The 16,743-nt window shown below is 66.9% G+C and overlaps 1 protein-coding gene across 2 annotated transcripts in view; it reads right to left on the bottom strand.

Annotated features, from left to right (window-relative positions):
• Positions 1-7,392: 7,392 nt before the first annotated feature.
• Positions 7,393-16,743, bottom strand: part of ACAP3 (ArfGAP with coiled-coil, ankyrin repeat and PH domains 3) — a 16,608-nt gene continuing 7,257 nt past the window's right edge. For both annotated transcript variants that reach the window (XM_051840479.2, XM_051840481.2), the window contains exons 7-24: positions 16,103-16,147; positions 15,559-15,654; positions 15,408-15,482; positions 15,105-15,116; positions 14,523-14,635; positions 14,383-14,434; positions 13,416-13,516; positions 13,233-13,344; positions 12,661-12,869; positions 12,516-12,585; positions 12,313-12,407; positions 12,037-12,239; positions 11,834-11,941; positions 9,443-9,541; positions 9,135-9,361; positions 8,942-9,051; positions 8,664-8,774; positions 7,393-8,555 (exon numbers count right to left, since the gene is read on the bottom strand). In XM_051840479.2, coding sequence (XP_051696439.2) covers positions 8,408-8,555; positions 8,664-8,774; positions 8,942-9,051; positions 9,135-9,361; positions 9,443-9,541; positions 11,834-11,941; positions 12,037-12,239; positions 12,313-12,407; positions 12,516-12,585; positions 12,661-12,869; positions 13,233-13,344; positions 13,416-13,516; positions 14,383-14,434; positions 14,523-14,635; positions 15,105-15,116; positions 15,408-15,482; positions 15,559-15,654; positions 16,103-16,147 — 1,986 coding nt within the window. In that variant the 3' untranslated portion in view covers positions 7,393-8,407. The remainder of the gene's footprint in view (positions 8,556-8,663; positions 8,775-8,941; positions 9,052-9,134; positions 9,362-9,442; positions 9,542-11,833; positions 11,942-12,036; positions 12,240-12,312; positions 12,408-12,515; positions 12,586-12,660; positions 12,870-13,232; positions 13,345-13,415; positions 13,517-14,382; positions 14,435-14,522; positions 14,636-15,104; positions 15,117-15,407; positions 15,483-15,558; positions 15,655-16,102; positions 16,148-16,743) is intronic.

Raw genomic sequence — 16,743 nt, 5'->3', positions numbered from 1 at the left:
TAATGCCCTGGCCTGAAGCACCGGCATCCCATATGGGCGCCGGTTCTAGTCCCGGCTGCTCCACTTCCGATCCAGCTCTCTGCTGTGGCCTGGGAAAGCAGCGGGAAATGGCCCAAGTCCTCGGGCCCCTGCACCCATGTGAGAGACCTGGAAGAAGCTCCTGGCTCCTGGCTTCGGATTGGCGCAGCTCTGGCTGTTGCAGCCATTTGGGGAGTGAACCAGCGGATGGAGGACCTCTCTCTCTCTCTCTGTCTCTCTCTCTCTGCCTCTCCTTCTCTCTGTGTAACTCTGGTTTTCAAGTAAAAAAAAATAAAACTTTAGAAAGAAAGAGAGAGAGGGAGGGAGGGAGGGATCCCAGCTGAGGGAAAGTGACTGTCCAGTGTGCCAGTGCAGTCCGCCAGGGCCACTTGGAGATGACGGCTAAGTGTAAGGCAGGCTGTAGGCCGACTTTGTTCAGAGGTGGGACAGATCTACGAGGGTTGTGATGCGCTCACGGCTGCTGAAATGAGGTGTCTATGTTGTCCAGACGTGAGGTTTAGAACCCGTAGGACGCACACGCGTCCACTCCAGAGGCTGCCAGGCTGAGCAGTCACTCCCGCGGTCGGTCTTCTGTGTCGACGGCCGTGTCGGGGGCAGCGAGGGTCTCTCGGGAGGTAGCGCTCACACTCACCGTTCTTCAGCCAACTGGAGTTCACACTCAGCGGCTTTGGAAATGGAGCGAGGGCTGTTGAGATCAGGGTCGCCCTCCAGCAGTTTAAATGAATTTTTAATGCATAGCCAGGGGTGGGGCGGAGCCAATTAATATCACCCAAGAGCCTTCGAAAATCATTTATTTAGGGCGTTATGTTTCATTTTAGTTTTTTGAGATATAATCGCTGTGCAACCGACCACATACCCAAGAGAAGAGCAGGGAATGTGTGATTGTGTTTTCTCTGGGGCCACCGAAAGCCCGCGTTGATTTAGATTCTCAATAGTGTGTTCAAATGTTTCTGGTGATATTTTTTGGCATGGTGGGATATGGGGCTGTCATCCATGCAATGTATAATACAAGCGTTAGGGTACAAGGCTCTAGCAGGTCCCAGAGCCTGCGCTACGTGGAGGGGACACACGGTAGGTGAGCTCACCATCCCTTGGGCTAGAACTGTCCTCGGTACCTATGCACAGGTCTACATCGTTACATGAGGGAACGGAAAAGGCAAATCTACCCCGGTCCTCAGGATGCTAAAAAACACTCAGTCTACAACGAGAATCTACCAGTCTTTGGAATCCTGGACGGTTCGGGAGTCCCGGCGGCGGCGCCCCCTTGTGGACTAGAGATGCGTTGACAGTTCTAAGGCCGACTAGCGGTCTCCGTTTTCCTAACCAACACTGGTGAATTCCAGGGAGAAGCTGCGGTTCTGCGTGTCCCAGGGGCAGCTGTGTCGTGACTGTTTTTAAAGCCTCTCCTTTGATGGGGGCTGTTGAGGAGTTCAGATGGGCTCAGGATTTCCAGGTTTCTTTTAGAGGCGAACTCTCCCCAGCGGCCCCTATGTAAAAGCTCATTAACCACTAATTTAGAATTTGCCGCAGGAAGTCCCGTCCCCTCCGGTTTATAGGTAACTCCGTAATGAGAGGCTTTATCAATGCTCCGGTTGTATCGGGGCCTGGGGCTGTGAGACAGTGAGTGCTCACGCATGTCTGCCCTTGATCCGACCTTCCTGTCCCAATTAGGCTAGAAGTGGGTTCCTAACCCACCAACCAGGCCATTCAGTACTTTTCGTGATAGAGATATAGGCTCTGGTCTCCAACATTCCTGCAAAGCGTTTTCCTTTTATATAGTGTTCAAACAGGCTCAGTATTTTCTTCTAGAGCAGTGGATAATCCTAGAGTTACGTCCGTGCTGCCGGGCCACCGGTCCTGGGGTTGGCAGTGGGTTGTCAGGGGGTGCTAGGGCAGTAGCAATAGCTGGGCTATGTCCTTGTTCAAATGTCGTGTTGTGATGACACTAAGTTTGACTGCAACTTCCCCTCCGTAATCTTCATCAATTGCCCCAGCACATACCTAAGGGCCAGACTGCGCGGCCCAGAATGAGCCCAACAGTTCCGGAGGGATAGGGCCAAAATATGCTGCATGGATCTTATCAGGCTTTCCAAGGAGATTTAGTGTGAGAGAGCAGGACGAGGGATGTCCGAGACAGCGTGGTATCAGGAGCCTTAGCTCCATTTTCCTTGGGGCTGAAGGAATGCCACGCCCCCACTGAGAACACCACGCCCCCAGTAGGCATACCACGCCCCTATTAGGAACCACGCCCCCATTGAGAACACCACGCCCCCATTAGCCACACCACGCCCCCACTGAGAACACCACGCCCCCATTAGGCACACCACGCCCCTATTAGGAACCACACCCCCATTAGGGACACCACGCCCCCATTGAGAACACCACGCCCCCATTAGGCACACCACGCCCCTATTAGGAACCACGCCCCCATTAGGGACACCACGCCCCCACTGAGAACACCACGCCTCTATTAGGCATACCACGCCCCCACTGAGAACACCACGCCCCCATTAGCCACACCACGCCCCCACTGAGAACACCACGCCCCCATTAGGCACACCACGCCCCTATTAGGAACCATGCCCCCACTGAGAATGCCACGCCTCCATTAGGAACGCCACGCCCCCATTAGGGACACCATGCCCCCATTAGGCACACCACGCCCCCACTGAGAACACCACGCCCCCATTAGCCACACCACGCCCCTATTAGGCACACTACCACCTGTTCGTTTTCCGACTTGTTAACTGGAAGCAGCTCCTTTATTTTCTTTAGATTTACACTCAATAGCCCGTGCTTTCCTTTCTCGCATCTGGGGCGTAGCCGGTCAGGGTGCTTGCCTTCTGGTTCCGATTTCAGCTGTGGGGCCCGCCGTTCTCTGCGGAAGTGACAGGCCTCCCGCAGTTGTAGCACCTTCTCCCCCCTTTCTACTGCAAAGGTCTCCATGGCAGCAACTTGGCTGTAAGTTTTGTTTTTTTAAGATTTATTTATTTATTTGAAAGAGTTACACAGAGAGAGGAGAGGCAGAGAGAGACAGAGATGGAGAGGGAGAGGGAGAGGGAGAGGGAGAGGGAGAGGGAGAGGGCGAGGTCTTCCGTCCGACGGCTCACTCCCCAGTTGGCCGCAACTGTGCCGATCCAAAGCCAGGAGCCAAGTGCTTCTTCCAGGTTTCTCATGGGGGTGCAGGGGCCCAACAACTTGGACCGTCTTCCACTGCCTTCCCAGGCCACAGCAGAGAGCTGGGTCGGAAGTGGAGCAGCCGGGACTCGAACCGGTGCCATATGGGATGCCGGCGCTTCAGGCCAGGGTGTTAACCTGCTGCGCCACAGCGCCGGCCCTTCGAGCCTATGTTGTGACACGCTTTCATATAATCCAGCACATTGCCTGACTCTTTGATAGGGCGGATAACGGCCTGACAGTCCTCACTGGCATTTCCGTAAGCTAAGTGCCCTGGCAAGACAGCAGCTGGGTCTTCGTTTGGGGTCATCTTTCACTGGTTACGTTCTCCGGTCCTTATGTCTCAGTAAATGAGCCACCAGCGGTGCCGCTGCTTACTCTTGTCCAAGCTTCTGCAGCAACTGTTTCGCCCAGTGGGTCGCGGGGCGCTGAGTGTGAGCGAGACCTGCCCCGGTCCCGCCAGGATCTCAGACGCTGGGCGCGCTGGGTTATCGCACGCCGGCTGTGCGTCCCCCAACCACATTTGCCGCTGACGGAACTGTTGGTCTGAGAATACAATTTTGGCGAGCGTGTAAGTCAGACCTTCCATCCAGGCACGCAAGAACTCAACACAACACTGAGAGCAGGGCTGTCCATAGTGCATGCGTAGTTAAAATTCGCAGTAACATCAAAACCCATCCCTGTGCAGGCATCGTTTCCCCATCGGCGTGAAAGCTTCCCGGGAAAGCGAAAGTCAAAGCGGCCGGGAGCTCCGTGGGAAGAGCGTTGCACGCCCAACGTTGGCTACGCGGCTCGCCCGCAGTGCTGTGAGACCATGAGCCCCCAGAAGCTGGAGGTGGTGCCGCAGGAACTGCAGGGGCGCAGGTTGGTCCAAGCATGACTTCTCTCTGGGCTCGGACCTCAGGCAGGTCTCGGTCTGCGAGTTCACACTCGCGGATCGATGTGGTGGTTTCCTTTCCCACACCAACGTCTCTTCCTTCTCACCGCTGAATGACTGTTTTGAGCGGAGCCCACGTAACCCACCGCTGCCGATACGCCTTCATCACGTTAGCTTTAACCGTCCTCAGGAGACCATGGGCTGCACTCAGGAACCACAAACTGACATTCTAACTCCGTAAAAAGTGGTGAATTAAACGAGTCACCGGTGCCTTCCTTACCTGCTGCCCATGATCTGCTTACCACACCAAGCGGGAGAAGATGTCCCTGTTCCCCTGTTTGGGCGCCAGTTGTGGGGGCTCTGGGCCCCCCGGGACCACGCCCCCTTCAGGGACACCACGCCTGACCCGTCTCCTGGCCAGCAGCCCAGCCAGTCACACCTCTGAGCCTTGAACTTCCAGAGAGGCCTTGGCCATCTTGCCCTTGCATAGTGGGGCCAGGGTCGTACAGAGGGTGACAGCTCTGGTCGTGCGGGCCAGGGTCAGCCCAGGGCCAGCTCTGCCCCAGCGTGACTTCCTGTCCCCCTCAGGGACCTCATGGTGGCTGGCTAGCTCACCTCACCGCCCCTGAGAGCCAAGGCTCCACCAGCTGGGTCCGGGAGTGTGGGGAGGGAGGGAGTGTGGGGGGTCCCTCTCTCCCAGTTCCTCAGTGCCAGGAGCCCTGAGTCGGCTCCAGGGGCTGGGCCCCCCTCACACCTGTGACCAGGCCACAGGGCCACCCTGGGGACATGTCGGGGCCTCACAGACAGGAATCTGGGCCGAGTGTGGTGTGTGGTGTTAGGTGTGGCTCAGTGCCGTGGGCACAGGGTAGCAGGTGCCACCTCCACGCCCAGGCTCCTGGTGTTCCCACGGCTGAGCGGCTGCACCTTCGATGATGGCATCTGGGCCACACAGCGCCCCGGCATCACCCATGGTGAGTGCCCAACACGGCCAGTAAGGGGGGAGGACTGGGCCAGGTGGTCTCACCCCTCACCCTTGGCTGCCCCCGGGCTCAGCGGGGTCCTCAGGGCTGAGCAGCAGGTGCAGCTCCCCCTGCTGTCCATGGAAGAAGCATCCGGGGCACCGGGCACCCGGCAAAACCACGCGGCCTTCCTGGAGCCGCAGGACACAGAGCAGAAGGGCTGCTGTCTAGCCCCCCACCCGGGACCTCCTGTCCCTGGTGGCCTGCAGGTGGAACAGGCAGGACTGAAGCCCCACCCCCACCCCACAGGCCGAGGGTCGCTGCCTCAGGAGCCCCTACAGCTGCGGCAGACAGTGGGGGGGGGGCATGGCGTGGCCCAGCGTACAACGCCTCCTATACCACGCAGGTGAATCGAGGATCCAGGGCCTGGGGGCAGCCTGGGGGCAGCCTGGGGCAGCGGCAGGAAGGCCAGCAGCTGATGGTGGAGACCTGCTCCTGCAGCTGCCACGTCTGCCCCCTGCCGGCAGGAGCCGAGTACTGCAGCTGTGCCAGCAGCCGGCCTGGGGTGAGGAGCGTCCCCCCAGTCCCCAGTGCGGGCCCTAGGGACACTCTACCAGGACCTCTACCAGGACCGGGAAACTCATCGCTCCCCTGCCTCTCTGGCCGCCCTAGGCCCTGCAGCTGAGTAGGGGATGCTGGGGTCGGGGGTCCTGCCCTAGAGAGCACAGGACATGATGGACAGGTCTGTCTTCCAGCTGGACTGCCAGGTGGCCATCGGCCACCTCTGCTGGGAGCCCCTGAAGGGGCTGCTGGGGGGTCCCTCACACCTGCTTGTGGTGCCTAGAGGGCCGGGTGGGGTGGCAGTGGTCCCAGCAAAGCCTCCACATGCAGGACTGGATCCCGGCAGTCTTACCCAGCAGGCTCCCAGGGCCAGCGCCAGAGGTGGGTGTCCCTCCCTCCAGGGGGTGTCCTGAGCCCCCCTGCCCCCGCAGAGACCCTCCCACCCTGGAGGTCTTGGGCGCCCAAGCCGAGCAGCAAGGCAAGGCCCCAGCAAGCATCTTCCACCAGGCACTCCACTCCCCCCGTGGACGAGCCCCCCCGCCGTGGACGAGGTCCCCTCCCCGTGGACGAGGTCCCCTGAACTCACTCCCCCCCGTGGACGAGGTCCCCTGTACTCACTCCCCCCCCATGGACGAGGTCCCCTGAACTCACTCCCCCCCCCACCGTGGACGAGGTCCCCTGAACTCACTCCCCTGAACTCACTCCCCCCGTGGACAAGGTCCCCCGTAACAGTGGCTGGCAGACCCGGAGGGCCTGGGCTGCAGTGGCTCCCTGGAGGCCACCGCAGTTGGGCCTGCACGGGTGCTCAGCTTACGCAGCTCTGCCCACTGCCCACAGGCGCCACAGCTGCTCTCGGCCGTGGCAGCCTCTGGTTTGCCCGCCTGTCCTGTTGTGGAGCTGCCGGACGCTCCACAGGGCCGGGTGTCCCCACCAGGGCCAGTGCTGCTGCAGGCCATCGCACACCACAAGGGAACAGCAAGGGGGGGTCAGGTCTCAGTGGGTGGCGTCTCCCACGGATGCTTCCGGGGGCTCAGTGGAGGCCAAACCCAACGCTGGACTCCCAGCACCTGAACCATCCCTGCGTGGCCATTGGCTCCTCGATGGAGGGCAGCGGCGCGGCGAAACCAACCGGGTGCGGACCAGCCCAGCACCCCTAGGCCATGGGCAGCAGCCGTGCCCACACACCGGCTTACTCATCAGGCCCCGCTCTGGGTGCCATGCCCCAGGGCAATGGTGTGTGTATGGGAGAAGCTGCCCCACGCAGGGACCCTCTGGCCTGGTGTGTCCACACCTGTGGACAGGTGTGTGCACAGGCCAGATGCAGCTGCCTCAGCCTCAGGGTGCACCGACAGGTCTCAGGGCCCCTGGGCTGCTCTGTACGAAATTGGTGGCTGCACCTGGTGATCACCCACACCGGGTGACCCCAGGGCACCCTAACACCTCCTTGAGAAGCTAAAGCAGCCAAGCTGTGGGGACCAGGGGGCCCCGGCTGCAGGGCCAAGACCAGCCTCGGGCCATCCCTGCTGGCTGCGTCCACCCCTGCTCCCACCAGGGGACACTGCCTACACCAGAGAAGTGGGGGTGTGGGGGAGGGGGCCAGGGTGTCAGGAACAAGATTTCGCCAAAGCAGCCCCAGGCTCCCGCCATGTGTCCCAGAGTCGGGGCAGCGCCTCGGCCCCCACTCAGGGCTGCCCTTGGGGCAGGCAGGGGACCCAGAGCGCGACGCCCTCCGTGCGGAGCTGCGGTCAGCAGAGCAGGTGGTCCAGTGAGCAGGCGGGGTGCAAGTGGCACAGGTTTATTGACGGTGGGTGACCGGCAGGGGGAGGGATCGCCAGCCAGCCCAGGGCCAAGCAGGGTGCGAGGGGGTGGAGCTCAGGCAGGGAGGGGGCGTCGACTCTGCTCTTCGAGGCTACAGCCAGCAGGCCAGGAGCTGGGGCCTGGCCTAGCGCCCACCTGGCAGCCCATGGCGTCTCTCTGGGCAGCATTTGCATAGTGACCAGCTGATGGGCCTTGGCCTGACCAAGGGCCGTGGCTGGGCAGAGCTCCTTTCAGGAGGCAGGAAAGTGAAGGCATCGGTGGTCCCGCATGGTGAGCAAAGGCCCAGCCCAGGGCGGAGGCGGAACGGCAGCCCGCCCCCGACCTGTGGCAGGCAGGGCCAGCGTCCGGGGGCCCTCAGGGGCCCACAGAGAAAAGACGCAAGACTAAGTCAGAAGGAGGTCTTTGTAGAAAACCCGGCCGGCCTGTAACAGAGCGTCGTCCCGGGCGGGCGGCACCCGGGGGCTGTGGGCGGGCAGTGGGCGAGGAGGAGGCAGGCATAGGTGTGGGGCTGCCCGGCACCAGTCCTGGGCAGCCAGCCCCGGGCCCTCGGGACGCCAGCGTCCTGCCCGTGCTGGGGTCACTCAGTGAGGTCCTGGGGCTGGGTCCCCGATGGGCTGCCTCCTGCCCCTGGCTTGCTGGCGGCCAGCCACCAGCCCAGGCCTACACGAGGGGCCTCTGGAGGGGCCGGAGGAGACCCAGCAGGCAGGGCAGGTGGGCGCAAGGCCACACCGCTGTGAGTGGTTTGTGACTAGAGCAACCCAGTTCGCAGGAGGAGGGGTCACCTGAGGACAGAAGGCCCCCAGGGCGGGTGGGGGGCACCAGACGACACAGCACCAGCTGGGGGACCCCGGGGCTTCGGAAGGCTCAGGGCCAGGGTCCCTCTCCCGCCCCTGGGGTCGGGGCAGTGCAAGACGGGAAAAGCAGGCAGGCAGAGCCCCCCACTGCCGGCCAGGGGCCATGGGAGTCCCCGGCCGCCCTAGCTCTCCCCCAAGTGCAGAACGATGAATTCCTGGATGCACCTGCGGTACTGGAGCTCCGTGGGGCTGCTGCCCGCCAGGGGGCCCGGCTGGCCCGGGGGCGCCTCAGCCTCCCGCATCTCCTCTGCCATGCGCGCCAGACGGAGCCTGGGGCAGGGGGAGGGGCGCAGTGTGAGGCCGCAGGCCCCGCCCCGCCCCGCCCCGCCCCGCCCCGTCCCGCCGCCCGCCCGCCCGCCTGCCCGCCCCCGCGCTCACAGCGTGACGATGTCGGCGTTGGCTGCCTGCACCGCGATGCTCAGCGGGTCCTGCTGCTCGTGGTCCAGGGCGTGCTGGTCCGCGCCCCGCTTCAGGAACAGGCAGACGTGGCTGGGGGCGAAGGGCGCGTCGGGGTGTGCGGGCAGGGATGGGCGGTGCAGGGCGGGCAGGACTGGGTGCGAGGCGGCGTGGGGCGGGATGGATGGGGCGCAGGGCGGGCGGGGCACGATGGTCGGTCCCCCGGCCGCGGGGCGGCGGCGGGGGGGGGGGGCACTCACCCCGTTCGGCCCAGGAGCGTGGCGTGGTGCAGGGGCGCCCGGCCCCGGCTGTCTCTTTGGTTCACGTCCGCTCCGTTTTGCAGGAGGAATTCGCAGATGATCAGAGAGCCCTGCGGAGCCCGACGCTCAGGCAGGGCCACTGCACCCCAACCCCAGCCCCGGGGCCCCGGCCGGGACGGGCGGGCGCGCTCACCCCCAGCACGGCCTGCACCAGCGGCGTCCTGCCCTCGTCCTCTGCATCCGCCCAGTTGACCTCTGCCCCTTGGGCCAGCGCCGCGGCCAGCGCGGGGAGGTCCCGGGTGCGAGCCGCGCGGTTCGCCAGCAGCCCCGGGTGCAGCTCGCGCACGTCCGTCAGGCCCCAGGCCTCGGCCTCGGCGTCACCGTCCACCTCGCCACTGGACTCCTCGGACTCCGCACCCTCTGGGGGGGGGGGGGACGCACCGGTCAGGGGGTGGCGGGGGCTGTGGAGGGTCTGCGGCGAGGTGAAGAGGGGACACCCACCCTCCTCTGTGACGCTGTCCACTGTGGAGCCCGCGCCGAAGGCCAGCACGTCGGAGCTGCCGTCCGAACTGCCCCCCAGGCCGCTGTCGCTGCTCAGACCTAGGGCAGCAGAGAGGGAGGCCTGGGCGGAGGGCGTCCAACTGCCCCTTGGGGGACGCACCCACCAAGTGGCACAGGGAGCCCCGCCGGCTGTGAGGACAGCAGAGGAAACCAAGGGGCAGCTCCAGGGAGCCACCAGCCCACCCCAGCACAGGCCTCGGGAAGCCCACCCCTCCCCAGTCAGCAGGGAGGCCACCTGCCCTGGGGTCTCTGAAACCCAAGCAAGGCAGGAGCTCTGAGAGGGACCCAGCCTAGGGCCGCCAGCGCCCTCTGCGGCCCACACCCTCACCCCCCAGCGCCCTCTGCTGCCCACACCCTCACCCCCCAGCGCCCTCTGCTGCCCACAGCCCCACCACCCCAGCGCCCTCTGCTGCCCACACCCTCCCCGCCAGCGCCCTCTGCTGCCCACACCCTCCCCGCCAGCGCCCTCTGCTGCCCACACCCTCACCCCCCAGCGCCCTCTGCTGCCCACACCCCCACCACCCCAGCGCCCTCTGCTGCCCACACCCTCCCCGCCAGCGCCCTCTGCTGCCCACAGCCCCACCCCCCAGCGCCCTCTGCTGCCCACACCCTCCCCCCCAGCGCCCTCTGCTGCCCAACCCCCACCCCCCCAGCGCCCTCTGCTGCCCACACTCCCACCCCCCAGCGCCCTCTGCTGCCCACACCCTCCCCCCCAGCGCCCTCTGCTGTCCAACCCCACCCCCGCCAGCACCCTCTGCTGCCCAACCCCCACCCCCCAGCGCCCTCTGCTGCCCACACCCTCCCCCCCAGCGCCCTCTGCTGCCCACACCCTCCCCCCCAGCGCCCTCTGCTGCCCACACCCTCCCCCCAGCGCCCTCTGCTGCCCAACCCCCACCCCCCAGCGCCCTCTGCTGCCCACACCCTCACCCCCCAGCGCCCTCTACTGCCCAACCCCCACCCCCCAGCGCCCTCTACTGCCCAACCCCCACACCCCAGCGCCCTCTGCTGCCCACACCCTCACCCCCCAGCGCCCTCTGCTGCCCACACCCTCCCCCCAGCGCCCTCTGCTGCCCACACCCTCACCCCCCCAGCGCCCTCTGCTGCCCACACCCTCCCCCCAGCACCCTCTGCTGCCCACACCCTCCCCCCCAGCGCCCTCTGCTGCCCAACCCCCACCCCCCAGCGCCCTCTGCTGCCCACACCCTCACCCCCCAGCACCCTCTACTGCCCAACCCCCACCCCCCAGCGCCCTCTACTGCCCAACCCCCACCCCCCAGCGCCCTCTGCTGCCCACACCCCCACCCCCCCAGCGCCCTCTGCTGCCCACACTCCCACCCCCCAGCGCCCTCTGCTGCCCACACCCTCCCCCCCAGCGCCCTCTGCTGTCCAACCCCACCCCCGCCAGCACCCTCTGCTGCCCAACCCCCACCCCCCAGCGCCCTCTGCTGCCCACACCCTCCCCCCCAGCGCCCTCTGCTGCCCACACCCTCCCCCCAGCGCCCTCTGCTGCCCACACCCTCACCCCCCCAGCGCCCTCTGCTGCCCACACCCTCCCCCCAGCACCCTCTGCTGCCCACACCCTCCCCCCCAGCGCCCTCTGCTGCCCAACCCCCACCCCCCAGCGCCCTCTGCTGCCCACACCCTCACCCCCCAGCGCCCTCTACTGCCCACACCCTCCCCCCAGCGCCCTCTGCTGCCCACACCCTCCCCCCAGCACCCTCTGCTGCCCACACCCTCCCCCCCAGCGCCCTCTGCTGCCCAACCCCCACCCCCCAGCGCCCTCTGCTGCCCACACCCTCACCCCCCAACGCCCTCTACTGCCCAACCCCCACTCCCCAGCGCCCTCTGCTGCCCAACCCCCACCCCCCAGCGCCCTCTGCTGCCCACACCCTCACCCCCCCAGCGCCCTCTGCTGCCCACACCCTTCCCCCAGCGCCCTCTGCTGCCCACACCCTCCCCCCAGCGCCCTCTGCTGCCCAACCCCCACCCCCCAGCGTCCTCTGCTGCCCAACCCCACCCCCCCAGCGCCCTCTGCTGCCCACACCCTCCCCCCCAGCGCCCTCTGCTGCCCACACCCTCACCACCCCCAGCCCTGCTCACCCCCGCACCAGCACACATCACTTCCCTGTGCCCACAGGGTGCCACCCTAGCGTCCGCCGCACCAGCCCTCCAGTCGGCCCCCCAGCCCCACCCCCGGGGATGCCCTGTCTCAGCCCAGGCCCTCGGGCGTGGAGCACCTGCCCTTGCAGTGGCCGCCCGCAGGGCAGGGCAAGCCTCCCCTGGCCCCTGCTCGGCTCCCCTGGCGGGGCTGGAGGGCCCCGGCGCACTTACTGCGCGGCCCAGCCCCAGCGGCCCCTGCGTCGAAGTAGGAGAACAGAGAGTCCAGCTCGTCCGGGCAGAAGAGGGAGTCCCGGCGGAACCTGCGCTCCAGAGCGGCGGCTGCAGGGCGGGGCGGGGTGCAGAGCGCAAGCTGAGCCCAGGGGCCGGCGCCCTGCGGCCTGAGCTGGGGGTGGCCCCGCTGGCAGCCCCCGCACCTGAGGACAGAGCGGCCACGGAGGGCGGCACCGGCTCCAGCCGACCCTTGCGGCGAGTGGCGGGGGCGTGGGGCGAATGGGCGGGGCGCCGCTGTTTCTGCGCGCGCCAGCGCCGGGGGGCCTCCCGGGCTGGGGCGGTGGGCAGCTTCCGCAGGAACTTCTTCTCCACGTACTTGTCCTTGATCCACGCCTCCTTGTCCTGCCTGGACCAGGGGCAGACATGAGCCGCGCTCCTGCACCGGGGCTCCCCCGGCCGGGCAGGCCGCGCCCGCTCACCTGGAGCTGCTGGCCGTGGGCTTCCTGCTGCCCAGGCCCTCACACTGGGCCTCGTAGATCTGGTTCACCACGCTGTTTCCGAGCTCACACATGAGCTGGTGGCAGAGGGACGTGCCGGGGTCAGCCCGAGCTCACTGCGCAGCCTCCACCCGCCCCACCGCACCCCCCCTGCGGGCCCAGCGCCTTGCAGAGCCCACACCCACCTTCAGCAGCTCGGGCTCCCACGAGTCCAGCGTCAGGGACCGCACCTTGGAGCAGTGGACGCCCAGGCTCCTGGACGGCAGGGGAGGGGCTGAGCCAGGGTGAGCGGGTGCGGCTTGCCCCCCCAGCCCCAGGCGGGGACCCCACCTGTGGATGCCCGAGCACTCGATGCAGAGCAGGACGCCCAGGTTGATGCTGGCCCAGCGGGGGTCCGGCTGGCCGCAGTCGCCGCACTGGCCGTTCCCCGCCGCACTCTGCACGCGCTGCAGCGCGCTCTCGCCCTTGGCGCTGCGCTCCCGGGAGTCCGTGGCCGAGTCGATGCTGCTGGTGGACGGGGACGCTGTGCGGTCCAGCCTCTGCGGGGACACGGAGGGGCCACTTGGTCCTGTGGGGCTCCAGCAGGCTCCCTCATGCACACTCACGACACGTACACACTCCCAAATACTGCACACGTGATGTTCACACACGCAAACTGCACGTGCACATGCACGCACACGCATGTTGCATACTCCCAAATACTGCACACACGCATGTGCGCACACCTGCAAATGCCACACACACGTGCGCGTGAGCCTGTGCAAGAAGCACTGCCTGGACACAGGATGCTCACGTGTACATGTTGCACGCACACACGGGGACACGCAAGCACCACATGTACACGCGGACGCAGTCTGCAGGAGCTGTCCCGCCGCAGCACACGCGTGCCGTGCGGGGCACACCTCACTGTAGCAGCTGTCCGGGCTCTCGCGGTAGGCAGAGGCGATGCTGGCCTGCACGGCTTGAACCCAGGCCTGGCGCAGCTTCTCAGAGTCGGCCTGCAGCATGCAGCTCCTAGGAGGAGGGCGCGGTCAGCGCGGGCGGGCAGCGGCTCCCCCGCCCCGCCCCGGGCTGGGCCTCCTCACTTGGCGGGCGACACCACCTCGAAGCAGAACCTGCGCTCCATGTCCTCACATGGCTTCACGGAGCACAGGCGGAGGTCGTCCACCACCACGGTCAACGCGTCCTGCGGGCGGCACCATGGCGCCCCACAGCTCAGCCCCACCGCGGCCCCGACTGCAAGAGGCTTCCAGCTGTCCACTCTCGTCAGAGTCCCCAGCCCGGACACGCCCACGCAGGCCTGACACACCCACCCTCGGCGCCCCACACCCACCCTCACCCCACACGCCCACGCACGGCCTCATACACCCACCTGCCTGTGGCCCCGATGCACCCACCCTCTCCCCGACACGCCCACCCACAGCCCCGACACGCCCACCCTCAGCCCGACGTGCCCTCACCCCGACACGCCCACCCACACCCCGACATGCTCACCCACAGCCCCGACACGCCCACCCTCACCCCGACACGCCCACCCTCACCCCGACACGCCCACCCTCACCCCGACACGCTCACCACAGCCCCGACACGCCCACCCTCTCCCCGACACGCCCACCCTCTCCCCGACACGCCCACCCACAGCCCCAACGTGCCCACCCTCAGCCCCGACGTGCCCATGCATGGCCCGACATGCCCACCCTCACCCCGACGTGCACATGCATGGCCTGACACGCCCACCCTCACCCCGACGTGCACATGCATGGCCTGACACGCCCACCCTTGGCCCAAGACGCCCACCCTCAGCCCGATGTGCCCACCCACAGCCCCGACACGCCCACCCTCACCCCGACGTGCACATGCATGGCCTGACATGCCCACCCTTGGCCCAACACGCCCACCCTCAGCCCGACGTGCCCACCCACAGCCCCGACGTGCCCACCCACAGCCCCGACGCGCCCACCCTCACCCCAACGTGCCCATGCATGGCCTGACACGCCCACCCTCTCCCCGACACGCCCACCCTTGCCCAGGCAGCACCCGCTGGCTGCACACCTTGAGTCTCTTCTGGTAGACCAGCTGGCTGTTCTGAATGGAGAACCAGCGCCTGGGCAGGGTGGGTGGGCACAGAGCTGGGTCAGGCGGGGCTGGCTTTCATCCACACTGCCCGGCCGCCACCTAGGGAGGCTCCTCACCGATTCCACGTCTTGAAGGCGTTGCTGGCCCTCTTGAAGAGGTAGCCCTCCATGACCACGCCGCTGGGTGCGTCCACGTCAAACTCCACTTTGGACTCCTCGTAGGAGAAGTCCTGGGACGCAGCCGGCCCGTGAGCGCCCCCTGTGAGGCTGGCCCCGGCCCCGTGCTGGGCAGGAGACGCCCGGCTCCCACAGCCCCCACCGCGGTCACAGCTGGGCTCCAGCCACCCCCACCCTGGCCTCGCAGGGCCATCAGGAAGGAAGCAGCCCCTCCCACCCGAGTGCCCGCTCCGGGCGCCTGACACAGGCCCTTTCAGGGTGCCTGCGGCCCTGAGAGGCCTGTGTTCTGCTGCTGGGCAGCGCAGAGGGAGGCCTGGCCACCTGCTCTGCAGGCTGAGCGGGGGCAGGGAGGGACAGCTGCTGCCACTCCCGGGGGGGCCGTGTGGGACAGGACCAGAGCCCCTTAGGGAGCAGACGGTGGGAGGCTGGGAGGTGTCCTTGGTGCTGAAGTGGGTGGTGGCGCAGAGGCCCTGCCTGGTCCCCCCCCAGCCCCCACCCCTCTCACGGAGGCCGCCTACTCACCTGCAGCAGCGTCTGAGGGGCCAGGGCAGGCGCCAGCGGGGGGAGGGGAGACAGCGAGTGAGTGGAGTGAGTGACAGCCCTGCCCCCAGCCCCACAGGGATGCTGGCTCTCTGGTCCCAAAATAGCCGCTCCTCCCACCTGCAGCCGCCCTCGCCCTGGGTGGGGGCCCGGTGCACAGAGCCCCGGAGGAGTGAGCAAGCGAGACCGTGGGGGCCCCTCCAGCGCACGGGGGTGAGGCTGGCGGCCCCTCCTCCGAGCACACACTCAGCGGGGGGCGGGGGCGGGGGCGGGGGCGGGGCTCACCCGCTGCTGGATGGCGGCGTGCTTGCGTTCCATCTCGCGCTTCTCCACAGCAGAGTCGATCACCAGCTGGTCCAGCTGTTGGGGGGACGTCAGGCGTGCCGGGGCCCCTCCCCGTGACCCTAGCCAGGCCCCACCCCTCCCCCAGGCCCACCTCGGCGGCCAGCTTCTTCATGTAGGGGTCCAGCTGCTGGAGGAGGCTGTAGCCCTGGCCAAAGAAGCTGTGCTGGGCGTGCATAAAGGACAGCATCTGGGGGGACAGTGGGCGGACAGTGAGGGGACAGCATCTGGGGGAGGGGACAGTGGAGGGGGGAGGGGACAGTGGGGGACAGGCTCTGGGGGAGGGGACAGTGGAGGGGGGAGGGGACAGTGGGGGACAGGCTCTGGGGGAGGGGACAGTGGGGGACAGCATCTGGGGGAGGGGAGAGTGGAGGGGGAGGGGACAGTGGGGATAGGCTCTGGGGAGGGGACAGTGGGGGGACAGCCTCTGGGGGAGGGGACAGTAGGGGGGACAGGCTCTGGGGGAGGGGACAGTGGAGTGGAGGGGACAGCCTCTGGGGGGGACAGGCTCTGGGGGAGGGGACAGTGGGTGGGACAGGCTCTGGGGGAGGGGACAGTGGGGGGACAGCCTCTGGGGAGGGGACCGTAGGCCAGCGCTGGCCTCACACGGGGACTCAGGACCTCCGCACAGCACTCACAGAATCCAGAATCTCAAACTTCTTCTTGGCCTGCAGGACGTTGATCTGCCAGAGGAAGCACAGGGGGTCCCAGGCACAGGGGGTCCCAGGCACAGGGAGGTCCCAGGCACAGGGGGTCCCAGGCACAGGGGGTCCCAGGCACAGGGAGGTCCCCAGGCACAGGGGGGTCCCAGGCACAGGGGGGTCCCAGGCACAGGGGGTCCCAGGCACAGGGGGTCCCAGGCACAGGGGGGTCCCAGGCACAGGGGGTCCCAGGCACAGGGGGGTCCCAGGCTGCCTGGAGTTCCTGTACCTGATAGCCCCTCCCCTGACAGTCCCAGAGCCCCGCCCCTGGTGCAGCCAGGGAGCCCTTACTCTCCCTCCTCTCCCTCCTCTCCCTCACCTCCCTCCTCTCCCTCCTCTCCCTCACCTCCCTCCTCTCCCTCCTCTCCCTCACCTCCCTCCTCTCCCTCCTCTCCCTCCTCTCCCTCACCTCCCTCCTCTCCCTCCTCTCCCTCCTCTCCCTCACCTCCCTCCTCTCCCTCCTCTCCCTCACCTCCCTCCACTCCCTCACCTCCCTCCTCTCCCTCACCTCCCTCCTCTCCTCACCTCCCTCCTCTCCCTCACCTCCCTCTCTCCCTCCTTTCCTTCCTCTCCTTCCT

The sequence above is a fragment of the Oryctolagus cuniculus genome, chromosome 7, assembly GCF_964237555.1.
Source record: "Oryctolagus cuniculus chromosome 7, mOryCun1.1, whole genome shotgun sequence".
Lineage (NCBI taxonomy): Eukaryota > Metazoa > Chordata > Mammalia > Lagomorpha > Leporidae > Oryctolagus > Oryctolagus cuniculus.
Note: the sequence above shows the minus strand (reverse complement) of the source record. Positions and strands in the feature narration are given on the sequence as shown.